The sequence below is a fragment of the Pagrus pagrus genome (genome assembly GCF_965226575.1).
Source record: "Pagrus pagrus genome assembly, chromosome: 7".
Taxonomy (NCBI): Eukaryota; Metazoa; Chordata; class Actinopteri; order Spariformes; family Sparidae; genus Pagrus; species Pagrus pagrus.
The window spans coordinates 18267137-18293207 of record NC_140191.1 but is presented as its reverse complement, the minus strand read 5'-3'; the positions used below and the strand labels follow the sequence as shown (position 1 = coordinate 18293207).

The window sequence follows — 26071 nt, the reverse complement described above, 5'->3', positions numbered from 1 at the left end:
GATGCTAACTCTTTGCCTGGGATATGCAGCTTTAGCCTCAGTGCTTTAGCACAATGTAGCCAGCAGCATATAAAAGATCTTTTTCTTTTAAATGGAGTTTGTGTTGGAAACATTAAAAAGTTAGCCTGAGACTCTGTTTTCAACCAACTCCCGGAGCTGGATGAAAAAAGGGCTGTCTAAAGGACAAAAGCAGGACAAGCACCACTGCCTCCAGCTATAAAGATCTTGATCCTTGTTTTGGAAGTGCGTTTAAGAAAGAACTCATTTTTAAAACTTTCTTCTATTTCAAACACAACTGTTTGCAAGATGCATGGCATAATGTAATAGGGTAAAACAAAATAAACGTTGTTTTAGTGCCGTACTGTACCACCAGACTACAGAGCAGCTTCTTTCCTCAGGCTGTCAGAACCTCAAGTCATCCTCAGGACTCCGGATCACAAACAGAATAAAAATAATAATGTAGAAAATATCAAATTCACAAATGACAGTCGCATTGTCTATCATATAGACGTATCATAAAAAATGTATGAAACTCCAGTAGTCAAACTGTCCTGTTATCATTGTAAATTGTGCTGTGTAAGAAAAACAATACAAAAAATTGCAGTGCTCTTGTGGTAGGTATGATTGAATGAGATGAAATAATGTTGTCATTATATACTACATTACAGTACACTAACTACGGTATGGTGAGATGCCTCTCAATTAGCGTGAAGGCAGAGAGAAGCTGTCTGCCACCTGCTCGGTGGATGGCTGCTCAGCCGTATTACAACGCATCATACTCATCCACACATCTCCCCATTCCCCATGATCCACCTGTCTGCATGGATGCACTGGAGAGTGCTTACTCTCACACGTCGTTATAAGCCACTTTTGAGCGTCCACTGCAGGGCCAAATTAAGTCTGCAAACAGCCCCTTCAGATCCATGACGCACACATCCATACCAGTCTGCCCCCTGTGGTTTTCAGCCACTGGGGGAATTTGGTGAAACTCTGCCCAAGTCTGCATGCTGAGCAGGGGATTACAACGCAGTTCCCCCCACAGAGAGCCAAGAACCAGCCAAATCCTGCCGGGGATTACACCCTCCTTCGCAATTTTTCCTCATCTTTCCATGTGCTCTCTCTCAAGGTCTGACTCTCTCTGAATCGCTTGTTCTCTTCATCTCCTTCCACCTGTCTTTATCACTTCTCTCCCTGTCCACCTCTTGATTCCTGTTCTTCCTCCATCGTTTATATTTTTGACACTAGACCTCTGAGCTCTCTTTGTCTCTCTGCACACACCAGCCCTCTGTAAGCAGGGAGAGGAACTGGCAGAGCACTGACGTGGAGGGAAGAGAACAACACAGACCCATGGGAGGATTGATTAGAAAGCTTCATTGGCAGGGGTCATAGGGGTGGCTTGGTTAAGAGGATCATATAAAAATGAGTCAAATGAAATGAAGGAAATGATGACAGTCAGGTACAGTCTTGAAGCATCGACGCTATCACACTAGACACTAAAACACACTAGATTTCATTTATGTGCTTTGTTTGTTTCCCATCAATAACGAGGCAACGGTGATCACACGGCACTCTGCAATTTCCCTTTCAGGATCACTCAATAACTGTGACGCCACCTCGCTTTGACCTGCTCCCTCCCTAATAATCTCTAAAATGCCGAAAACAGTGATGAGATTCATAATCCCACCACATTCAGTCAAAATCCAATCAGAGATGTCGGAGATAAACATAAATTTAGTGAGAATTTAGTCGGATATTCTGCTCAAAAACTGAATAAACAGGAAGCCCAATTCATGCAACCAAACTTTGAATCCATCATCCTGGCTAACCTCAGCCTCAAGGTACAAAGTGGTACAATGAAAGTTTGGAGGTCTCCTGTAAAGCTCTGCTGTTGTTTACTCGTAAGTTTCTGCAGTGGGAATATGACTGTAGTGACAGCAGCTGCCACGCATACAAGCCCCTTTACAACTCCCTGTAAATTCTTGATCAGTGTTTTTACAGAACACGGGAATTCTTCGGGGAAATAAAAACCTATACCTGCCAGGGGAGTGTAATATGATACTCCTCATCATTTTCCTTCATAATGGAGAGAGACACTCCATCAAAACACATACTCTAGCACAGTAAGAAAAATATAACAAAGAGGCGTGTATTGATTTTTTGAGTGGAGTGTGTTTTGCCCGTGAGGGACAGTTTAATGAGTCTACAAGCAGAGTTCCAGAAGGGGGAACCGTGAACCAGAGACAAAAAGATGTTTTCTCTTTTTCATGAATGCCAAAGGCCGAGGGTGACCGGAATGGACCTCTCCCCGGGGTGTGATCTCAACTCTCAGCCACAATCATTCCACTGGGGAGAGGTATTCAGAGATCCGGGCCTTTCATTATGTACCCTGAAACCTACAGGCAGGATACCAGCCACTGCAACAACGAGAGAGGGAGATGCAATGTTCTGGAAAACAAACATGTTTGTCCATAAAGTTCGATTCAGGACTACAATCCGGTGGTGCAATGGTGCAAAAACAAACTAAAAGTTAAGCAGTTATTTTCCAAGTAAACTACATGAGCAAACACAAACAACGGTGGCGGCGCAGGCAGATACTAATCATAGTTTTTAGAGTTGACATCACCCATTATTTGGAGATAACTGTTTTAAAGCCTCAAGCTTGTCATTTTGGCCATCACCATCTTTGTTTTATGAGCAGAAGTGACCATATAATAAGTCCTAACCCTAAAACTTAACCCTAACCCTTAAGGCTTGGAAAGATACTGATTGGACCTGACTGTGAACCCGAGAACATGCTGTGGCAATGACCTGTCAATCACAAGGTAGCCACGCCCTAAAGCAAAACTCAATAGCAAACAGTTTACTAAGGTCATTTTCTCATAAGTGTACATAAAATCTGACTCCTTTTTGAAACCAGTGGAGTCACCCACACTTGGCTATTAGACAGAGTGCAAGTTTAGGGCACTTCCACATTGGCCTCAGGCACAAAGCTCCATCCATATTTTATACAGTCAATGTGGTAAAATGTTGTTTTACAAAAATGTTGTGGTAAGTAGCTGCTAGGTACCAAGCAATGTGCTTGACATTTTCTTTTAATTACCCCCAAATTATAACAATAATTAACTCAAAATGTATTGAAAATTACCCCAATATTATTCAATAATAATATCGTGCTATTATCAAATACGCAGTGCATAAAAAGCTGCTAATTTCTTTTATATATTTCCAGGAAACTTCCAACTGGATTCTGCTGAACTTCTGCTGATCATGCCATTTTAACTTCAAACTAGCTTCTGTTTAACCATCCCTCAGCAGGCCACTTAACTGAGGTGAGTTGTTACAGTTTAATTTCTGGAAAATAATATTAAAGAATATTAAATTGTGTCGGGGTCAATTTTAATCCATTTTGAGGTAATTACTGTGGTACTATGGGTGGTTAGAAATTTCAAATACGTGACTTGTTACTTAACAGCTACCTACCATGACATTTGCAGAACTGTAAAATGAAGTGCATCAGTGCTCTGAATTAGTGGTAATTCCCTTTTGTAGGAATACAGAGCCACTAAGACTTAGCGACTGCTAGACTGCAGGAAATCTGATTTGAACGTTCCAGATCAGAGGACGAGCAGGATCATTATGAAGCATCATCAGAGGATCCCAACTCCTGAGAACAACTGGGATGTCGCCCAAACAACACCTAGTGGTCTCCAAGGTTAAGAGAACCCTATGCTTTACAGTCTGATGGTTACCTTCATGAATTATAGAGCATTTATGTTGCACCATATATTGCACTGGGAGCTAAACACTAACATTGTTACTGAGAGGAGGTTATTTGGAGGTTACAGGGCAGAGGAGCCAAGAGCTCTCTTTTCTCACATTTCTCCCTCTCTACCCTTTCATCTTTCCTCCCTTCCCACTCAACCCTTCAAGACTCCTCCTTCCTCTCCTTGCTACCCTACAATCTGTTAGCAGTGGGCAGGGGACTCACGAGCTAGAGCACCTCCAGAGACGTTTAACCTCATCAGGCCTGCCGTCATGACAGAGGTCTTCTTTGGGCCCAAATGAGGATGATTTATTCATACGCACAGCAACAGTGTGATCCAGATGCCTTTTTAACCCTGCTAATTAATTTCAGTGGGTTGTGCGGAGGGCGCATGGATGATGTCAGAAGAGGATTGATGGCCTCCCACACTCTCCCAAGACCCGTTCTAACTAACGTGGCCTCTCTAAAGTAGCAGTTATCCACAACATGTACTAATTACACATGATCCTTCTCGATACCAACGGCCAATAAAGATACTCGAGCCACATACTTTTTAGGCACTTCATCACAATCTCAGTCACAGCCGCCTCGATAACACCTAACCCTTGGTTGTGTCTCGTTTTGCCAATTGGTGAGAGAAAAATAAAATGCCTGCAATGTCGATGCTCAACTCACAGCTCTGACTTTGAGTGTATAGGCTTTGCAGCACTCCACACTCACTCAGTGGGCTGTCACCAGCACTGGGTGTCTGGACTATGTCTGTGACCTGTTCTTACAGTATATGTTCCTTTCCTGTACATTCCTATTTTGCGCCTGGACTGCAAATCCGTTTTCTTTGGGGAAAATAAGCTTGATCACTCACTCAGCAGTTCACATGACATATTCTGGTGGTTGTCTTTTCAAAATCCACCAAGAGCTTTAGCAGTTTTCAGTGACATGTCAGCTTTCTATTTCAGGTTTAAAGGTGATCCACTTCCCTGTCGTCAGGACGACCAGAAAATCTCTTGCGAGGCTTGACATCAGTTTCTTCCACCATGGGCACCTCTCACTGTACAGTCCTCTAGTCTGACTCACCAGATGTAGACTGTTTCTATAAAGCCTGCCAAGAGCTAACCATATTGGTATGCCCCCCGCTATCTGGGTGCTTCTGTTTAAAAATCTTTGTCTCTACAACAAACACACAACATCAGAGCTAGCAACCAACATACTGAGAATGCCGAATTACCATAACACTAACCTATAAATGATATAAACTATTGTAATACAAACATTACAAACTTTAACAGGCTAGCAGCAGTTACCTTTTCTTTTACAGGGATTTAGCCTTGTTTATGCATGTAAAACAGTTCCCCTTGACACTATTTTGAGCGGGCAACGATGCTGCACCCACGGCTGTGCACCACCCAGGAGACTGTGGTTGGTTCAGAGAAATGCAAATGAGCCAGAGTGTTTATTTCCCCTACCAGAATGAGAATTGGTGCAGCCAGTTCTTCTCCAGCGCTAAAACAGCACTGCGGAGAAAGATGTGGCAATACGAGACCTTCCTTCCAGTCAAACCTTCCTGCAGCACAGAGGTTAAGAAGTTCCTGAAACTGGTCCTTCCGCCTCCGAACGATAAAGGTCAACCACTACTGCTGAGGAAAGCCTGCCGCTGACCTGCCCTCCTCCCTGGAGCACCAAGTGCTGCTGCTTCATCAGGAACAATGCCTTTACTTTTTTAAGTGCTACACCAGCAGCCTTTTTAACTTGCCAGTTTCCTCCACTGTTTTCGGAGTGCCAAGGTTAACCAAGCATGGAAGCACATCAGTGTAGCCATTGTACTGCACTGTACGGTGAAGAGGGAGCTAACCCACAAAGCACTGCTTCGTCTTTTATCTTTTCTACAACCTCCCCTATGGCAACATGCTCGGAGCTGAAAATGAAAGAATGAGATCATGGATACAAGAGGAGAAGAAAATAAGCTCTCTTTTCCACATAGTAGTTGGCCTCAGTTGGGCAAAGAGCTCAACACATTTGGGGGAACTTGGTGTGCTCCACTTCTTCACAAAGAGTAAAGCTCTTGGCAACTGGTAAAGAAGCCCCAAGGTCAAAGCTTTACAGGTATACTGGAAAAGTGGATTGAGAGGAGACCTCAGGATAGAGCTGGGACATGTTCGAGGGGTGATACCTTCCAGCTGCCTCCAGCACCTACAAAACCCAAAGAAGAAGAAGAAACTTTCTGCTGTGACCTTCATGGATGAAAGATATGGATTTTTTTCCAGACAACACCAATGGCTGCTTCTCTTGGCTGATACTGATGGGATAATGTCACAATTCTGTAGTTCATAACCTGTTGTTCATGCAAACTTGAGGGTAAGAAAGGCTTAGGCTGAGCAAAGACAGATGATTTTTTCTTCATCGCTGCCTTCGTCTAGTTCTTCTCTGTGTTTATTGGTGGATAGCAAAACAAATTTATAAGTCATTACTGCCACCTACTGTAGCGGAGTGCGTAGATTCTGCATTTGTCAAGTCAATGAAAGCAATCTGGCTGATACTATGCTCCAAAACAGTTAGGGTTAGGCAGGGGGATGGATGGATGGATGGATGGATGGATGGATAGATGGATAGATGGATGGATGGATGGATGGATGGATGGATGGACGTACTGCAGGCTTTTGGTTTAATTATTGATTTGATGATTTAACAAGTTAGCCTCTGTGTAAGTAACAATGAAGTCCCTATTATTCGAAAAAACACAGCCAGCAGTTTTAAATGAAGACAGTGACCTTGTGCATGTTGAGGAAAAACAGGCAGGGCTGCTTTACATTTAAATACCTCTCACTATATCTCAATGACACTTCTTAGGTGTTCTCCTTCCCTGCTCCACTGGTTTCTGCATGACACTTGTTTTCCCACAGATACTACACAGCACACTATACACAGCACTCTTCACAGGAAGTGGATTACATGCAGGAAACAACTCTCCTCTCGTGGGAACTGAGTTGCCATAACATCACTGACTACCTTGGTAGGGAAATAAGCAAAACTCCCAATAAGTTACATAAACATGACGGTGACTAGACCACTTTCTGGGACACTGGGTTATGTACATCACTGCAGTTTGAGTATTCTTGCCTTTAGTTCTCTTACTGCCTGATGTGATTAGAAATGAATGGACCAATCATAATCATGCTGTTCAATTCACAGTGAAGGTTGGTCATTTAAGACATTTTACACTGTGTTCTTTAGAATAAAGCCGCTCTGCAATCCCTCTTTTATATCTGCCCCCACCACTTGACACTCGTGCTCCAGCAGTAATACTTTGTTGATGTTCACTTTATTTTGTCAGAGTGAAAGAGCAATAGCTGTCCATGTTGTCTTACATTGTCAGAGTGTAAGAGAGGAGTGTAATAGAGCCCTCTCACCTCATATTCCTGTTTAAAGCCGTAGCCCTCGGCAGTTTTCATTTGGTTGATGTGCTGGAGAAGGTCAGCCACTCGGACGGCGGGGTGGAGCTGCCCTGTGTGGTAGGGGGAGCCTTTGCGTCCACACTGGTGCCTCGGGGAGCCTCCCAGCAGGCTGCTGGCCTCGTTCACTGAGCTACGAGCATCGCCTGCGCCAGAAACAGACACATTTCAGTGTGAGTCCAGCTGGAAAATTCACACGCAAGACAAGTTTTATAACATTTTGCGTGTACTGCACATACAGTAAAGTGTATCTTACAGGGGTGCCACTCTGATAAGATTTGTCTATCTTCATAATAGATCTTATGTAGATGTGACAGCGGGTTTGTCTCGGGTGACTTGTGAAGCAGACAAAGATCTATACAAGAGTAAACACATTTGTCTTTCCCTCTCTGTGAGACTGACAATATCAGAAAGGAGATCAAGATGAAATGTCCTGAAAAGAATCACAAATCATTCAAATCACATTTCATTCAAATATGTGACTTCACTTGTGCACTTCTCCCCTTTTTTCTTGCGGGTTTGTGAGATTCTTTGTGTACACACCGCAGGCAGTAAATCGCTGAGGGTACCAAAGAGTATTTTTCACACAGGATGACATCTTTCTTTCAGAATGGTTGAGGCATTTATGGAGGGAATGAGCGACGGTCAACAAGATTACAAAGTGAGGAACGATGCGAGTGAAGTTTGAAATTGCATTGTGTAGTGGTGGTAAGCTGCTAGGTCTGTGTACACTATGCTGAGTCTTTGTGCGCTTGTCTTACTGCGTGTGCCACAGGTGTGTGCATCCATGAAGGAAAGGGCCATTCTTTCATCCTCCTGTAGGGTGCTCTGGTCTGTGAAACTGCGCTCCATGGAGCCCATATGGCTCTTCTCCTGTCGGTAGGTAATGGGCGTCTTATTCATGTTCACTGGTTTCCTATTCATGGATAAAGAGGGGGATTGCAATACAGGAGAGATTGAGATAGAGAGAGACAGAGAGGGAGACAAATAAAATGCTGTTTAGTATATGGAGAAATAAAAAAATAAAACAGTGAGAAAAGAGGTGTATACACGCACCAACTGCCTTATTGTTTTCCCTCAACAACTTATGACTGACAGCCAGAGCACAAGCATGTATATGATGGATCACAAAAGGATGGAAAAGCAAAGAGGTGGAGTCACTTACGGATAGTAAGAGTAGTAGTCCCTTCTGGCAAGAGTGCAGGAGGAGGAGGAAAAAAAAATCGAGAGAAAGAAGAGATGTAAGATGAAAGCAATGTCAGCTGAGGGCAGAATGCATTGATTACAGTGAAAATGAGAACCGTCCTCTCATGAGCTTGGCGGTGCAGGTGGCCATATGACACATGCGAACACACCGAGCAGCTGCTGACAGACCAAACCAAAGCGAGGCAGAAAAACACACGTTTCCTCCTATCGAATATGTCTCAGCGTTACACTTCAAGGACCAGACCACAAGGTTTCCTGTCACAGCAAATTTGGCGATCAATTCTGTAAAAGCGAACTTCATGGTGGCTTAGCAGAGGAACCCGCGCTAATGTGCAGAGAAGTGGTGACTTTCAAAATCAACATTATTCAATATTAGGCTGGACGCTGTGTCAGCCATTTAATAATGATTGCCGGAGCAGTGAGTAACTTCCCATTTGGCATAGCAGGCTCTTTAGATTTCAATAAATCTTATTTAAGTAAGGCAGGTTAAGCCTTATTTGAGACTTGAACTACAGCTGCTGCCAAGTAAATGCAGGAAAAGAGGTGTGGATGCTGTACTGTAGACCTGTGGGATCATTGGCTAATAATCTCTAAAAGCACACCTTTTCCCTCCCAATTACCATTTCATTTAAGGGTCAGGCCTCTGCTTGGGGGTGCGTAATTAAGTGGCTAATTGAATTGCATCCGCCTCTAATTAAATACTTCACACTCAGATAAGCTCTGCAGATGAGAGTTGTTTGGTTCCTCTGGTGCACCATGACAGAATGGAAACAATGCAGCTCTGGCTGTTGGTCCGGCGTCTTCCCCAAACAAGCATGACCTTTCATGAACGTTCAGCAAGTATAAAAAACTGATTACTGAACTGTTCCGAAACAAAACATAAAGGGAAAAACAATGCGAGAGATGCGGTGCGATTGTGCATTATGAGGCATGATTGATGCTCAACGCTTATCAGCAGACGTTTACCCTTTCTTGATGATGATGATGACGGCGCCCAGCAGAAGGATGAGGACCACCAGGCCTCCGGCACACACCCCGAGGATCAGACCCATCTCCTCCGAGTGCTGGGACACCTCCAGAGCCTTGCGGTGGTCTTTGCAGGCCGCTAGAAGCAAGAAAGACAGAGGCAACGTTAAACAGGCACAGTGCAAACAGGGAACATAAAGGAATGAGGTTGAAAAGTGTCAATGAGTCACAAGAAAGTGTGAGGCAAAGAGTGTGGAAAACGGAATATAAATTGAAAATCTGCAGCTTTGAAGAACTCATTCATGCACACAAAACTTCTGTCCTCACGTGACAATACAGGCGTCCGCATTCCTTATTCTGAAAACTCTGAGGAGATCCACTGAATCACAGCGGTCTTCTCAATGCCAAGGCTACATTTCAACAACTAGTATTTTTTAAGAGGTTGTTTTAAATAGCTGGCAGAAATGAAAAGAGACACGCGAATAGAGAAGCGATGCCATCAGCAGGGCGAGCAGCCATTGTTCATGTCGTCTAACCCAACAAATCTGCAGTCCTCAGAGACACATAATGACAACTCGTGCTGTGACAAGCAAAAATAATTAAAGTTCGGCTGTCACACAGATTTTCAACCAGATGTTTAGGCTGGTAAAGATTTATACTTATGTTCACAGAAGAGGACTGAAGATGGGAAAATTGTGTTTAAAAAAGAAAGACATTTAAAACCTTGTTCACGAGCTGAAACCTTAAAGTGCAATATGTAAGAATTGGCCACCTGTGGAACTAAAACTCAGCATATCTCCAGAGTAGCTAACCGCTGCTAACTGTATTGTGTTTATGACCGTAGCTACTGTTAGCTCAGTTAGCTGTAGAGTTAGTGATTACACTGCTAGCAAAGGGAGAAAGAGGTTTCCAGGCCCAGGGCTAGCTGGTTAGCATGCTAACTTCAGTAGATATCTCTGCAACACGTTAAATAAACGTCTTTGAACACAACATCAAAAATGTTATTTCTTCATATTCTGTTGATAATTTTAGTAATTTTTTTAATGTTTTAAACTAAAATTCTGATCGATCATTGTGTAGAATGATCTACAAAATGACCCGAAATTGTTGAGTTGAGCTACCATGGAATAATTTAGGTCAATTTTAAAAGATCATGAGAATAGTATTATTGATCGTTTATTTTTAAAATCCCACAAATTCTTTCAGGTTTTATGCATTTTTCTTGATCTTATTTTGCACTTATAGTTGAATATCGTGTTTCACTCATTTGTAGTGTGTAGCAGTTGAATGTGTGTGTCTGTATACTGTTTACTGTTGTAACGATGTTTATGCTGCCCTCTTGGCGAGGTCACTCTTGATGAAGAGATCTTAATCTCAATGAGGCTTTTACCTCGTTAAATTAAAGGCGAAAGAAATTTTAATCAGAAGAAAAAGATCTTCAATGACCGATTTTTTTAAAACTGAATAAATAAACTGACCTTAAAGGACAACACAATATTATACTGTTCTACTTTTTGTAATGATTGGCGGACCCTGCCACCTTTCCAGCTTCAAACAGTGTTCTGGGGCCTTATTTTGCTCTGAAAACAGCTTGTTTATCCAGTTATGGAAAAAATGAATATTTCTGAGTTTGAACTTCTCCTCTGACTACATAGTGCCCCTTTAAGGATATATTGTATATATATGAGTGTTGCAGATATGCCAGTGAAAGACATGACACTCGTTCTTCAATACATTGTTAATCATTGCAACAATAAACTGACACCTCGTGACATTGCAGTTGCACATTTGTATGCTCCAGTTCATGCGCTAAACCTTTGAGGTGCATTTCTATTCAACGCTGAATTAAATATTTTCTTTCCAGTCACAAGTCATACACACAGCCCCACAGTATAATCTCAAGGTGCCCTGGTGTCTGTGAGCCACTGGAAAGGTCGTTATCATAATAGCAGGTTATTCATTTCTCTGGCATAAAGCTTCATACTTATGTAAATGGAGCTGAGCAGCGGGCCTTCCTTTGTCTTGTTCTGGGGGCCCACTGATCTAGTTTTTCTCGTGTGTGTCAGCGTGTCCTCCAGGCCCTGACAGTCCTGAAACTAGCCCTTCTGAGCCTATTGGAATGGCGCAACCTATCTGGAGAGCGGCAGAAAGTCAGAGCAGGCCCGGGGATAGAGCTCTATCTTGCAGCCTGCTGGGGAAGAATCAGATCTGGGGCAGGGAAAATGAAAACAGAGCCATGTTTGAGCCCAACTCTCTGCAGCCGTGGGCACTTTTTGGGTGCTTTAGAACCCGCAGCCCAGATAGAAATGAAAGTGGGGCAATATGATTGCATTATTTGGCAGGATCTTTTAATCAATGATGGAGGAGTCTGGCGTATCTGAATAGAGAAACTTGAGGCATTGGTTTGATATTGGAAAGAAGCTGTTCTGCTCAGAATATGGCTTTTTGAAATGCTCCCTTTATGCAACAAACCGTTCAAACTGTGACATTTCTGGGTGCGTTGTTCAGCGTATAGACACTTTATTTGACAGGCATACTTTACTTTGCAGTAGTTGTAGGCGAATGTTTAGTCAGGCTGAATCAAAGATTGTTTTTTTGTGTGTGGTTTCTACTCGCACACATACACACACTGCCATGTGTCTGTGAGACAAAGATGTCTGTGAGCTACTGTAACTGAAAATAACAAAGATATCAGCCCATCTCAGGTGCTTCATGCAGAAACAGCCGCAGCCTTCAGCGCGAGCTGTTTATTTTCTGCTGTGAGCTCATTTGAAATTACATGTAGACATAAAATACAGCGGGTACTTTACACTGGCTGAAAATGCAGATGAGGGGGTGAAAAATCAATTTCACTTTTCTGACATTTTGGACAGATAAGGAGGTTTGCCACATTTAGCCTCAAAATTTCTATTAAGCCAAACACGAGCATGAAATAGATTTCCACATGACTCCATGCACCTGCCAGCTGCCCAATGGTGGAAATTGGCACTTAGAGGAGAAATGGAAGTCTATTGTTGTGTCGAGCCTGCCAGAGGATCCTTAATTAAACTGTCACCTGGAAGTTGAAATGTAATCTCCAGCTTTGTTATCCGAGCCAGAATCATTTGCCTCCACTTTGCTTGTGATGGGCTGCCTGATAATAACGGCTTAGGATGCGATGATGCAGAGGCTGTGTTAATGGTAGAGGGATCACGGAGATCACAAACAGCGACAAAAAAACCCCTCTGACCTGTCGCACCTTGAAATTGGAAATCACCCAGAGAATTTTTTTCCCTATCAGTTCGCCTTTCAGGATTTTTTTATGTTACATCATCCTGCATGTGGATGATGTAATGCTGGCGAGTTCTCAAATCATTACTTTCCATTGTGTATTTTTCTCCCCTTTGACTCTTTCTTTCTTGCTTATTTACTTTTTTTAAATTAAATTTGTTTGACTATTGGAGATCCATTGTGCGTTTCTTTCTTTCTGTCTCTCGTTGCTCGGTGTCAAAGTACAGAAGTGAGCACACTGCTGTGTGAAAGCATAATTAATCAATGCCCAACCAGGTGTCTGCGCGGGGCAGATGGAGTGAAACACTCAGCCTTGGCTTTCAGCTTTCTGCTTCAGGAGAATCTCATCTCCTTTCGTTTTTCTCTCACAAAAAGAGGCCTTCACTAAAAGAAAAAAGAGACACCCCGCCAAGACAATTTACTTGCAAGGCTCTGCTTACTGTTGCGGTGCTATGATAACTATAAATACATGACTTTTATTCACCATGATCTGACAGTGTACTACGGCAGAGGGGCTCTCCTGCCATCAGGACTTAGAGTCAATTTCCCTGCCCTTTTCATGTCTCTTTGAATCCAAAAGATGAGGTGCAGAGGAGGAGCAGGAGGAGGAGGAGGAGGAGGGAGCAGGGCTTTCTCATACTGATAGGCCAAGGTAGCTCCATCTGGAAGTTTTGATCTGGAGGACCCTTCTGGACTGCGCTGAGGTCAAAGCTCTCAGATGCAGCCATCTAGTGGGCTGCTGATCAGAACAAAGAGACTGCCTTTGATATAGTGTGTCCCAGCGCCTGCCCCCAAACAAACAGGATGAAAGCCTGACCTCTAATCCCTCCCTGCGTGTTGCCCTTTTCTCAGAGGCCCACTGCAAAACAACCAGGACTGTCAGACAACATTTGTCCAGATCCCCACCTTTGTGCTTGAGAGAAAGGTGAATAACTCAGACTAAACTAAGCACGATGTCACAATCACGCTCTTAATTTCTCATCTTAAAAACAATTTGAGAGCAGACAATCTTTTGCATAGCACTCAGATGCGAGGCAGGAAAAATCCATTCAAGGTCACAGTGTTTGTGGGAGGAGAAGTATTTATGTTGAATTACCTTTGCGAGCGATGCGGATGCAGTTTATTCTGGATTCCTGCAAGAGAACGAAAACACAGACATCAGAGGGGAGGGTGCCGCTTTGAGTTTTGCATAAAAGCGGCGCGATAAAAGAAAAAAGGATGACGTGAAATATTGGACTGAGACATAAACATGCATCACATTGAAAATATGACCACAGCAGATAGAAACACACTCTGCATGGACATTAAAAAACAATGTTTACTCCCCTACGTGAGGAACACATGAGGTCACTCTGGACCACATCTGGAACAACAGGCTGTCTCCCCTCTCTGCTGATTCAATATCTGATTATTAAACAGATGTGGGATGCACTACTCTTCTCTAACAAATCATAATTAAGTTTATGATAGACCGAGATAAACTGCAGGTTCAGTTAGGAGGTCCTATTGATGACACCAGATGACAAACATCTCATATCTGAGATCTGTGCAGAAGAGTTTGAGAAGGAGATTCTTGCTGAAGGAGAAAAGATGAGAGTTGAAAGGGAGCGAGCATAATTAAGAGGAGGGTTTCAGACCAGTGCACCGCTATGAAAAGGAATTAATTTTATTCAAATTTGGGCTGATGACATCTCGGTGTTATGAAAAGGACCTTTGTCAAACAGCCCTAATGAGATCCAAGACTGTAATCCAATTCCATCCTGCCACCTCTTGGAGGAGATGCATTATCAAATTAAGATTTACAGATGCTAATTCAGGCATTATGGAACAATTGTGCAAATTTGCCCATTCGGAAATGAGCAAAAAGCGCTTTCTTCAAACCCGAGTTAAATTGCTTTCTTTAAAATTGAAAATCCATTTCAAGCTGACAGACACTTTAACAAGCTCTTAACCCGACGGTTTGATGTGAAAGAACAGACCGCGGACAAACATGTTGTCTGTCAGACAAACTGTCATTTCATTCCCACAAACCAACCGCTCAGATTCACAGAATGACAGACTGTATGTTTAACGTTTGTGAACGATGTTTAACTCCTTCAGTGCCACTACATTTACCAGCCTCTCAAAACGTCTCAGTCACTTCAAATATGGATGTATTGAATATCGCCTTTTTTCAGGTTAACCAGGGCTTTTTGAAAATGTCGTGAATTGTTGCATTCAAAGATTTAATTTTGGTTCATGTAGAGAACAAGGTCACAAAATGCTTCTTATCTTTGTTCTGATGTAAATTACATTAATTACAGAACAGTAACACAACTAATCAGTGACATCTATGAGGTTTTCGGTGAAATTGACAACCACTATGAGCTTCAAACAGCGTATAAACTATTAAATAAAACAGGCAATAATTGATCAAGTAAAACAGGAACTACTTCTTAACAGTTCGTTAAATATCAGGCTGTTCCTGGTTCGTTTCTTACTCGTTCCTTAGTAACTACTAACACTTCTGTGTGCTGTAGCGTAAAGTGTTACCATGTTGGTATTTGCCACAAGTCACATCTCTGCTTCACTCGGGCACAGCTGAAGGCAAACGTTAGCATGCTAACACACTCACTTATTATCCTCATGTGTAGCAGATATAAAGTATTCACCATCCTACTTTAGTGTGTTAGCATGCTAACATGCTCACCATGACAATGCTAACATCATAATGCTTCGCAGGTAGCCTATAATGTATAGTACACATTAACACGATGTTCACCTTGGTATCATAGGCCTAGCAGGTATAAGGTATGCCATGTTTTCCATCTTACTAACATGATAGCATTGGTAATCATTTGGGTAATCAATATGATGCGGTAATCCATCCACTATAATAGCCATTTCACAACAAAGTCAGCAGGATTCATCCTCTGAGGACCATAAACGACAAATGAAGTAATCAATACAATACTGTGTTGTGGTATTTTAGCGTCACACATTCTGAATATGGCTGAAAATCTGTACGTCGAGTCGAGAGGTAGCTAGTATTGCTATTTGCACAACTTCATTTTTAGTGGTACTCTAAAGTACATTAGACTTTAACACGAAGGCCGATCATTATCTATTCCCTTTAATCAATAATCTTTAGTCAAAAGTGCATCACTGGTTCATTTCTACTATACGTATCTCTAGAAACGCTGACTGGTGACTTTTGAGGGACTGACTCAATTATCGTAAATATTTCACATGAAAAAAAAAGGCTGATTCATCTGAACCGGCCTCCTTAATGGACACAGCAGCTGAAATCTCACTCTACATTTTATCATTTCAAGCTGTGGCAAATTAAGACAGAGTGCATTTACATCTATTTATGTTGACGATTAAAAAAATAGACTGCTGTGATGGATAGGAGCACATCCTGTAAGACGCACATCTGAATCACTGTGAGCCACATCAGCAGGAGAGTTAATTGGCAAGATTCAGATTGAGGGACACACATCACACGTCTGGCTGTGCCAGTCTAGCCAGAGGGGCTGGGGGCTGGCAGCTATAAATACAAAACACAAATGCCAACACGCGACATGGGGCCCCCCAGCACACACTGAAGCTTTAATAGTGTGTGTGTGGACGTTTAAAGATGAGTAGATGTTATAAAGGACTATACTGTGGCCTGCAAGGCTGCAGTCTGCATCCACGGTCTTTCAAGTACCTCTTTGGACGAATCAATCAAGACAATTAGAGAGGCTTGACAGCCACTCTGCAGATAATTAGCATGGGTAAATGCCAAATATTATGGGGTCCCATATTGTTCAAACTATTCCCATTGCTGCCACTGTTGACGAGGATTAGGTGCAATGTTTTCCTTCCACAAAGACATTCAAGACAAACAGAAACTTCAACAGACCACACAGACCCTGATTTAATGTGCTGTATAATTAAATGATAAAATAAGCAAGCTGACAATTTAGTTTGTATTTTAATAAGGTGTTCAGGGTGCAAATACCTTCAGTGACTGCAGAACATGAAAAACTAATCACCACCTTTACAAGCAGAAACTCTTATCAGCAGTTGTTTAATCCGAGTAAATATGTGACTGTTTTCTGATGTTTCATTCTGAGGGGGGAAGTTGCTTCAATGCCAGCTACCCTTTTAGTTCAAGAGCAGGTACAGTTTTGTTCTTCTGCCACAATGACTGTGCAGAAGGTAATTATGTTTCCCGCCTTCTCTGTATACGATCCAAAAACTACTATAAATACATCCCACAGCACATACATATGCTGAATGCATTCACGCTTCCGTGCAAAATCAAATTTAAAATGCAAAAATTCTGTTTTTTGGCCGACATTTCGGTGACAGAGTGAGCGCAGCGCAGAAATGTAAAAGGCCCGAAATACATAATTGCACAGGGAGATTAAGCAGGAGAACAAAACACAAAGGAAAACACATAATATGCACAAAACACACATAGCAGCCGCTGAACCCTTCCAGTCCATACAGGCAGCGCCAGCCAAACCTTGACACCTGCTCTGAGGTTATAATAGACTCTCTCAGTTACACTTGGATCCGACTGCTGTCAAAACACTGTGCAGAGTGAAAAATAAACTATGTACTGTTAATAATATCATTAACTGGCAAAAAAGAAGGCGTGAGTATGATAATCTATCATTTGTTGCTCTGTTAGGGCTGAAATTGCTGTGATGTTGTCCTCTTTCATTTTATCTTACTGTAGTTTGCGTAATGAGCACTTTTTCTGCTAGAGCTCTCATTGTCAGATCACGTCGTCATAGTCCTGCTGCGACATGTCTTCTCTGCCCTGCTGTTGACTGGTTATATGCCCGGAAATTAGCTGCCTCTCAGCTGTGCCGAACCGCTTGAATTGAGCTATATCACAAGGTTTTTAGCTGACAACTTAATGAAAAGACTCTTTGTGCTTAAACAGAGGAAACATCACACACAGCAACAAAGACTTCACATCGACAGAGGTCTGATGTCTGAAACTTTGACACTAGAATAAGTCAGCAATTTCAGTTGTTTTGGGGTTTTTTTCACTAAAAGTTCCTGCCCTCCGAGCACACTGTTGTTCCTTCAAGAGGAACTGTTTCAGCAGCCACACAGGACTGATGCCCAGATTTTGACAGTGACTGCGACTACTGTATTTCCAGGCGAAGGCGGCAGCGGCGGTGTTTAAAAGGCCGGAGACAGTGCTGGCTGTGTGATTTGGCTCAACTCATTGTGGGTCATGGGTGCTGGCCCCCTGCCAGGCAAAACAAAACCTAATCCCATCCGCCGGTAAAGCCAGGCCTCCCCTTTCTAATCCCGTGCTTAGTAGCCTGGTTGTGTGAAGTGCTCACACTGCAGTCCCTCCGTGTATTTCTCCACTGGGTTGGAAAGAGATGCTACTGGTGGGGATTGAGCCACCCAGCTCTGTTCATGGGACTTTATTATACACACAGGCCCAATGCAAAGAAAGAAAAATACAGTGATGTGATCAGAAAATAACCACCGACAGGACTCGCAGCTTGTATGTATTTGTTCTCAGCTGATGATCACAGAAGGCTACGTTACCTACGGCAACGTCTCTCAGCATCATTGCGACGGTCTGTGAATATTAAAGCGGCAGCTTTCTACCTCTGATCATCTGCACCTGTGCCCAATTATCCTTAAGTAATTGCCTCACCCAGGTAGCAGCCTTTCCTGTAATGGAATTTGGAAAGGTAATGTGGCGTCCTCTGGGTACGACTGGAGACTGGAGGGCTTCGTGCGCCCAGTGAAATGGATGGGAACACGACGGTGCGAAATAACACGGCGCTTCAAAGCTAACGAGGTCTACAACCAAGATTCACAGGAGGGTTTGTTATGTGGGCACAAATGCAGGGATGAGAGCGCTTTAAGCCTGGTTTTGTGTTACCTTGGTCTCCACTCACTGGCTATTTTGAAAAAAACTCAGCTGAATAAGTACATAGAGAATGAGAGGAGTAGATAAGACAGATAATGAAAGGAATAGTGAATGAGGGACATGAGGTAACAGGACAAAAAGAAAAAGGAATAGGAGAGAATAGGAACGGCTCTGAAAGTACAAGACAAATGAAGTGAAGTACGCTGTTGACTCTGAGTAATTCCAGCTAATCACAGCTTTGCTAGCTGTAAGTAATGCATGCAAGTAATTCCCTGTTTCAGACATGCTTTGTTTGCAAAGAATCAAAGCGCTCGGGTATAAACATACATCATTTCCAAGCAGTTACACTGCCAGCTCAATATGTTTTCATCCAAAAAGCCCTTTCACAGCACAAATACTCTTTCAAGGGTTGTGAGCTCAGACAATGCCAACTGTCCCACAGCGTCAACCGCAGCATTAGTAAATACAGATACTCATTAACACCACTCACCACCGGCTCAGAATTATTCTCGACACTTATGTCTAGAGCTAGTCCATGAAGTGTTGCCAGACCTGCTGCACCACTGGTGGGTTTACAGTCACTCACCCCTCTGAAGTTGCTCATGGCCTGGAAGTAGACAAGGTAGCTTTTGCGTGGGTCCAAAGGGCTGTTCCAGTAGCCGTTGTAAGTGTGGTTGTCACCCACAGTGAAGGGACTGGCCTCAGGAAGGCTGCTCGGTGGCAGCTCGGCTGTGTAGTAGTGCGGCGTGCCTCGGGCCTGCGCCTCACCATGAGACATGGGCAGTGGGAAACACTCCTGCAGCCCCAGCTCCCTCTTCACTTTCTTTCCTGTCTCCTCTTCAACCACCACCTGGTATGTACTGGACACAAGGTGGATGTGCACCTTTAATGAGCCGTGTTTTGCATTAAAAAAGATGTATTCATATAGAGTTGAGATGATCTCCTCACCTGACAGGTGCCCCTCTGCCTACAGCGGGGCGCAGCAGGACAGTAATTGTGCTCTCTGTCTCGCTGAGGGGGGACGGCATGTCTCCGTAATCAAACGTGGGAGCTGAGGACAGACAGAAACAAACACACAATGCCTTAAACAGCGCTCACTTAGGTCACCTTAATTTAATTTAAACAGTCTCTGCTTCTTTCTCCTTCAACATGAACATGTGCAGCTCAAGGTTATTTTGGTTAAATGAAACTAAAACTGGATTTCATTTTTTTTTTAAATCAGTGTGGAAAAATAACAGCGAAGACATGATGACGTCTGTGTATTGTAAACATGTATTGTAGTGTAAACACCAACATTCCCCTGGTCCGTCCAATCTAGACAGCTAGCTGCACAGCTAACTTAGCTAACTAGCCACTGCCAGCTTCAGTTAGCAGCAGTTAGCGATTACTTACACTTATATGCTTCAGTTCGACATGTGGTCAATTCTTACATACTTGCACCTTCAAAATAAGACAAGAATTTTGCAGGGAAATGTCTCCAGTTTTCGTCTTTGACAATTTGGTCAAATTTGTCAACATACAACTTCCAAAATCTGACAAATGACAAATATCTTGATATTATAAAAAAGAAAACCAAGAACTAATAACTAAACTGTTAAAAAATTAACAAAAAATTAACATTCACACAACTAAAACTAAACTGAAATGAGCAAATCCACAAAACAAAAAATGCAAAACTGTAATAACTGGTTCATCCCTTCACTGTATCTGGAACTGACAGACCTAAAACAGCCATCCCTTTCCCCGCGTAAATAAATACTACCAGTGCTCATTTACCTGATATCCCATGTCCTTATATTCAGTGCACCGTTTGAATTTCTAGTTGTCTTGGATACAAGTCCAATTAAAAGTCATGCGAGTGAGGCTAAATTGAATGGGTTTTTCATCTGAAAGGACTTGGCTGGAGTCGTGTTCCTCCCTGGAGACGTGCCGGCACATTTCTCTTAAATATTAGTTGTCAATTAGCGAGGGGGAAGGAGAGCAAACTATTCATGAGGAATCAATGATTATCATATTAAAAAGGCGGTTCGCTATTACCGCAGCAGAAAAGAGCTGACATCATTAAGGAGAACTGATTGTGCATTTGTTGACATTAAGGGTCTGCTGCGGTTTGTTGAACTAAAAGAGGGTTTGACGCCTGCTGCCAGACGGAGTCTGTTTGACGGATGATTGTGTATCAGCAGCGGCGGCGCACACGTCTGAATGTGTGCGTGCGGATGAGGAAATGTGTGTAGCTGGATTCTCGGCGGTGGGTATTGCTTGAAGATGCTGACAGTAGTAGCTGTTGAAGGTGTTCAGTGTTTGCTAGCTGTCAGTGCAGATTTGAGAGACGCTCAGTGTAAGTGAAAGTTCTGCACCGTGGGCCAGTGGAGGATGTTGAGGATGATCCGCGAAGACTTTTGGACTCCATCTGTGGTCTGGCTTTGTGCCAACGTTCCTCCTGACATACAGCCAGTAAGCAGTGATTGTGCACTAAATCTATAATTAAACAAACTTGGCCTCTCTGTAAAGAGATCGGGGCAGAAGGAGTGAGTCAATGTATGAGCAAGACAGGGTGGGAGTGGCTGTGTTGTGCACTCCTAAGAGGTGTAATCCCATCCCTTAACAAGCACAAATGCATCATTAAAAGGAAATAGGAAACACGGAGGCTGGATTTCTATCATCAGTAATAAGCTCTGAGGCTCTCCGAGGTGACATTCTGGTTTCAAGAATGCACTGCATCTTTCTTTATACACAACACACACAGCAGTGTCCCCTCTGTGGTGTTCCTCCAGTTTCTACCAGTTAATTTATGTCTTGAGGACCGTGAGATGACAGTGTGTCACTGGTTTGGTGAGGCAACGGGAAACAGCTCCTACACTGTGGGAGCAGTAGTTTTGCCTCTGCGAGAGAAGAAAGATGCCGAGGTCAAAAGAGAGAAAAACCCTGATCCTAATTATAGAACGCAGTGGGTGAAGTCTGGCGTTGTACCTGCATGCTGCATCAGTGATAGGCAGCGGCAGCACAGAGAACAGCCTCGACACGCAGACGCTGCCTGTCTACATTTCTATTTCACAATTTTTCACGGTAGCTTTCACACTCCCTCGCAAAGCACGGATTACCTGCCAGTCAGTCAGTCAGCGGTGATTATACCTGAGATGTTAGTGGTGATTTCAGTGAGGGCAGTCTGGCCAAAGCCCTTGGCTGTTCGGGCTCGAACGGAGATTAGGTAAGTGGTTCCAGGGTGGAGGTTGGAGAACATGTGGTAAGTCTCATTCTTCAGCTTGGACACAGTTCTTCGAGGCCCTGGGACGTTGATGCCTGGATCAGACGACTCAATGCTCTGGTAACTGATCTGTTGACGAATAACAAGACAGTCAAAAAGTTGAGGATGCAACTCTGAGATGATTCATCGAAAATAGAACTATTTTGACGACCTATTAATGGTTTCAGACATCTTTTGAGTAAAAATCACTTGTTTCCAGCTTCTTAAATGTGAGGTATGCTGTTTCTCTTTGTCATTTAAAGTTTAAGTTTAAAACAATTAAAAAAAAGTTATCAACAAAAAGAGGAGAAATAACAGTTTTGACATTATGTTATAGATGTCTATGTATTGTGTTGCAGATATTTCTGCTGAAGCTAGCATGCTAACCAACTAGCCCCTGTACATCCTGTCTCGCAATACCACTCCGAGCTCCCAGTCCGGACTGCTAGCTGCACAGCTAACTAAGCTAACTAGCTAACGGCAGCTACAGTTAGCATCAGTTAGTGGTTACTCTGATAATATGTTGTTCGATTAGAGGCGGGGGGGGGGGGGGGGGGGGGGGGTCAGTTCTTACATATTGCAGCTTTAATGAAGAGTCTTTGGGTTTGGGGCTGTTTGGGGCGTACCAGAGACAAAACAATGAATCAATTAATCATGAAAATAATCAACGATGAAAATACTCGCTAGTTGCAGCTCCACTCAGCCACCTCAGTTCTGATTTTATGCCTCACGATTGTAGCCGCCAACAAATTCCTAATTCATTTCAAGTTTCATGCTGATTAATTGAGTAATGGCTCTGTCATAAGGGGTAATTCTTACACTTGATTGATATGATTCACTTCATTCAGAAATGAATTTTGGCTCTCTCAATCAATGTGCTAATTGCCAAGACGGGTTTATAGTTTTACTGTAGATGAAAGGGACTTGATTGGCATTGGCACTGTCAAGTCAAAGTCATGCGAGCAACCTGGAGTTTTTCAAAAAGTATTTGGAGTGGTTAATGACTTTTCTCACTAAGTAATGCAATTTAAAGGCCACGGAGTGAAGACGCCACACGGTAAAAAAGTGTATTCAAGTGCTTAAATCAATAGCGCTAAGTGTTTATGAGTTCAATTAACACTCAAAAGTGACTGTGCATAAGTGTCCTTAAGCAAGTGAAGTATTTCATAAAGTTTTTCCTCAAGAGGAGATTTGCCTTGGCTGCACGGTGCTCTCATGAGAATTTCCACTTATACTCTCTGAAAATAAATTAGATGACCTTACTGCAATCAGACAAGGGTAAGCATATTAGGATATACTACATTAGAGCTGGAAGAGATCCACTTCACTGAAGGACTTAACACATTACGTACTTCATGTATGTTTATACGTATGTACATAACACACACACACTGAAGTTAAATGCTTTGCTGATTATCATAACAGCTTAATTCCCACTCGTGCTTCCTTTGAGTGAAGATAGAATTATGAGCCATCCAGTGACTAGACACAGGCAGACCTCTGTGTTCCCTCTACAAAGGCGGACATAAAAGATGCCCAGCGGTGCACAGAGCAGCGAGGAGGGCTTGCAAGACGGCGTGGCGGTCGATGGGCTCAGGCAGAGTGGTCAATGGTTTAATCTGAGAGAAATGAAGAGGATTTCTTCAGCTCTGTCTACAGCTTTCTCCGTCAGCTGAGGCAGATCAACACACTACAGAGTAAAAAATCCTGTGCAGCCTCCATTTTATGTGTCACACCACAAATCCTATTTAATAATATCCTTGAGGCGACATTGCGAGAGAGGCCAAGGAAAGAAGGCTTGAGGCTAGGTAGGCAGACCGCGGACAGAGGGTCTACAGTAACTCTAAAGTCCTTATCCTGCAGAACGTGAGGCCAACAGCACAACAGATGCATGTGAGTTATCTAATAATGACACGGGGCTTTATTTAAAATGGCACAAGACCAGCCTGTGCTAGGCCGTGTGCACAAGGTCAGTGAGTGCGTACCAGAGCATCTCTGCTATTTCCATTCAAATAGGACAGGCACATCACGCGCTGGAGGATTTGGTGAATCAGAAGATAAATTGAAGGAGAGTGGTTTGGTGATTAAGCACATATCTGTTCTGCGCCAATCGCAGTCACACTTGAAGAAAATGGCTCACCAAATAGAGTATTTTGTCCTCGACATGAAAATGCCAAAAGAACAGGCACATTTTCAATTCCAGGGAAAAGCTACAATTTCGTAGTGTTGCTTGATATTATCTGCCATGAATATTGCTACTGACTGCTACTGGGTTTACTGGCTACAGTGTGTGCCGTCTGAGTAGAGACAAAATCATTTACATGATACAGATGCTGAAAACCCAAAAGACTGAGCACAGGGTTTATTTATCAGCTGTATCAAAGCTTTCAGTCACTCATCTTCAGCAGATAAATTTTCAAGATTTATTTTTAATCTAACTGAAAAATAGATGTTTTATACAGTGATTGTCCAATCGCCAAGTAACTTGGCAAGACGGGTGTCCTAGGCTTTGTATTTCTCCCATATGCCGTTAAAACATGGACATATTCTCTATGATATTACCCAAGAGCCATGAAAAGCTCTGTGTGGTGGCTCCGGCCCTAGCCATCTTGGTATTGTCCTCCTCCTAACCCCCGGGGCTAATCCAAACATTGGCAAAGAGTCAGGGCGTGGTTGAGCTGAGGCAGGCCAAATAAAGGCTGGTTGCTGACAGCTAGCTGCTAACTGTCACTCAAAGCACCCATGCCCTTAACTATGCATAACTTAAGGTTGTATGGTGCTCTATGTAACAATTTGTAACAATTTACATGTGTAAATCAGTTTTTTGTTGGCCATATGTGAGCCGAGAGCCGAGCGTGACTATATGAACAATGAAGCAATCCAACATCTGTCCTGCTCCTCTGAGCATATAAAATAAGCTCACAATTAAGTTAACAACACTATCAAGTGTCTGTCTGGGACTCACCTCATATTGGGTAATGAGGCCATTGGGCTCGACGGGCTCCTCCCACTTCAGGAAGATCATGTCATCCAGCGGGGTGAAGGTGAGCGACTCCGGCGCTATGCCTCCGGGAACTGTGAGAAATTGTCAGAACAAACATTTGTCGGGGAAATTGAAGCGCTAATCCCGCAGTGAGCCTCTCCTGTCAATATGGCAGAAATGAATGTCAGAGTAGCTCAGAACAATGCACCACATGAGACACTCAGACAGCCAGAGAGCGGCAGGCGCAGAGCATCAGATAAAGACAATTTAATTTATGAACTGCATCAATTATGCAACCACAACACAGACATGAGACAGAAAGCATAAAGAAGGATATTATAGTTTTATATCAATCTTCATTCAAAATTGAGAATATATTGATGTATATGTCAGACCCCTGCTGGTAAACTTGTTTCTGAATGGCAGCGAGAGGACTGAACGGCCTGTCATTCAATATAAGACTGTGTTAACAGTATTTTGGGACATTTGGTTGCAGCCTACGTCCCAGCGGTCTGTGTGAGCGCTGTACAGAGAAAGACTGTTATGTGAGATTCAGGCCTCAGGCTAAAGCAAGAGCCAAACAGCTGAGTCGACTATTATTATTGAATTGAGTTAGTCTGGAGGACAGAGTTGCTTATTAAGGCTTTTGGAAAAAGCTTTTATAATTGATGTGTAGTGTATGTATATACGTATGCATATATTTATCTTTCAAAACTTCAGAAAAAAAACCCTTTCTGGTTCTTTTTCTGTCTTTCTGTGCGTATCTCTTTCTGAAAAATCTTGTTTGTTTTGATTTTTTCACGGCAGAATTGATTTCCCCCTCAGCCGCCATGCAGAAGATGTGCTACAGCACAATGGAATAATAGGAGATAAGAAATAAGCACAAAATCCTATCTCAGGCTTGCCCGAGTCTCAGATATAATGTTTTCTCTTTTATGTTATTTTCATCCTAAAATGAAAAGGATCTTTTGTAATGCTGATTCAGCCTCGGTCAGATGGTCACCCTCTCTGCATAAATGTGTCAGAGGGAGACAGACTAGTGGGACTGTTAGAAGTGTTAACGTTTTGAAATACTAAGGGAATTCAGCATATTTGAACCAAAATTGATTGATTTATGGATTTGTGTGTTCAAGCCACATGTGCTGCGCTCGCTTTATGTTGGAAAAACACCTAAAAACCTCAAAAACAACCATCGGAGCAAAAGTTAAACATGACAGTGGAGTTGTGGTTGTGGGCTGTCTCAGCTCTGGGTAGTCTCCTTTCTGACATTTACAATGAGAGCAGCTAAATGATTTGAGGGAGTCTGGTGCATTTT

The 26071-nt window shown here is 42.9% G+C and overlaps 1 protein-coding gene across 4 annotated transcripts in view; it reads right to left on the bottom strand.

Moving 5' to 3' along the window:
• ptprub (protein tyrosine phosphatase receptor type Ub) overlaps window positions 1-26071 on the bottom strand; it is a 170560-nt gene that overhangs the window by 25749 nt on the left and 118740 nt on the right. For 2 of the 4 annotated variants that reach the window (XM_084357049.1, XM_084357050.1), the window contains exons 9-17: window positions 24739-24848; window positions 21662-21863; window positions 19478-19580; window positions 19116-19389; window positions 13748-13784; window positions 9382-9520; window positions 8375-8398; window positions 7971-8125; window positions 7168-7355 (exon numbers count right to left, since the gene is read on the bottom strand). In XM_084357049.1, coding sequence (XP_084213175.1) covers window positions 7168-7355; window positions 7971-8125; window positions 8375-8398; window positions 9382-9520; window positions 13748-13784; window positions 19116-19389; window positions 19478-19580; window positions 21662-21863; window positions 24739-24848 — 1232 coding nt within the window. The remainder of the gene's footprint in view (window positions 1-7167; window positions 7356-7970; window positions 8126-8374; window positions 8399-9381; window positions 9521-13747; window positions 13785-19115; window positions 19390-19477; window positions 19581-21661; window positions 21864-24738; window positions 24849-26071) is intronic. The other 2 variants (XM_084357051.1, XM_084357052.1) reach the window with 1 other exon arrangement.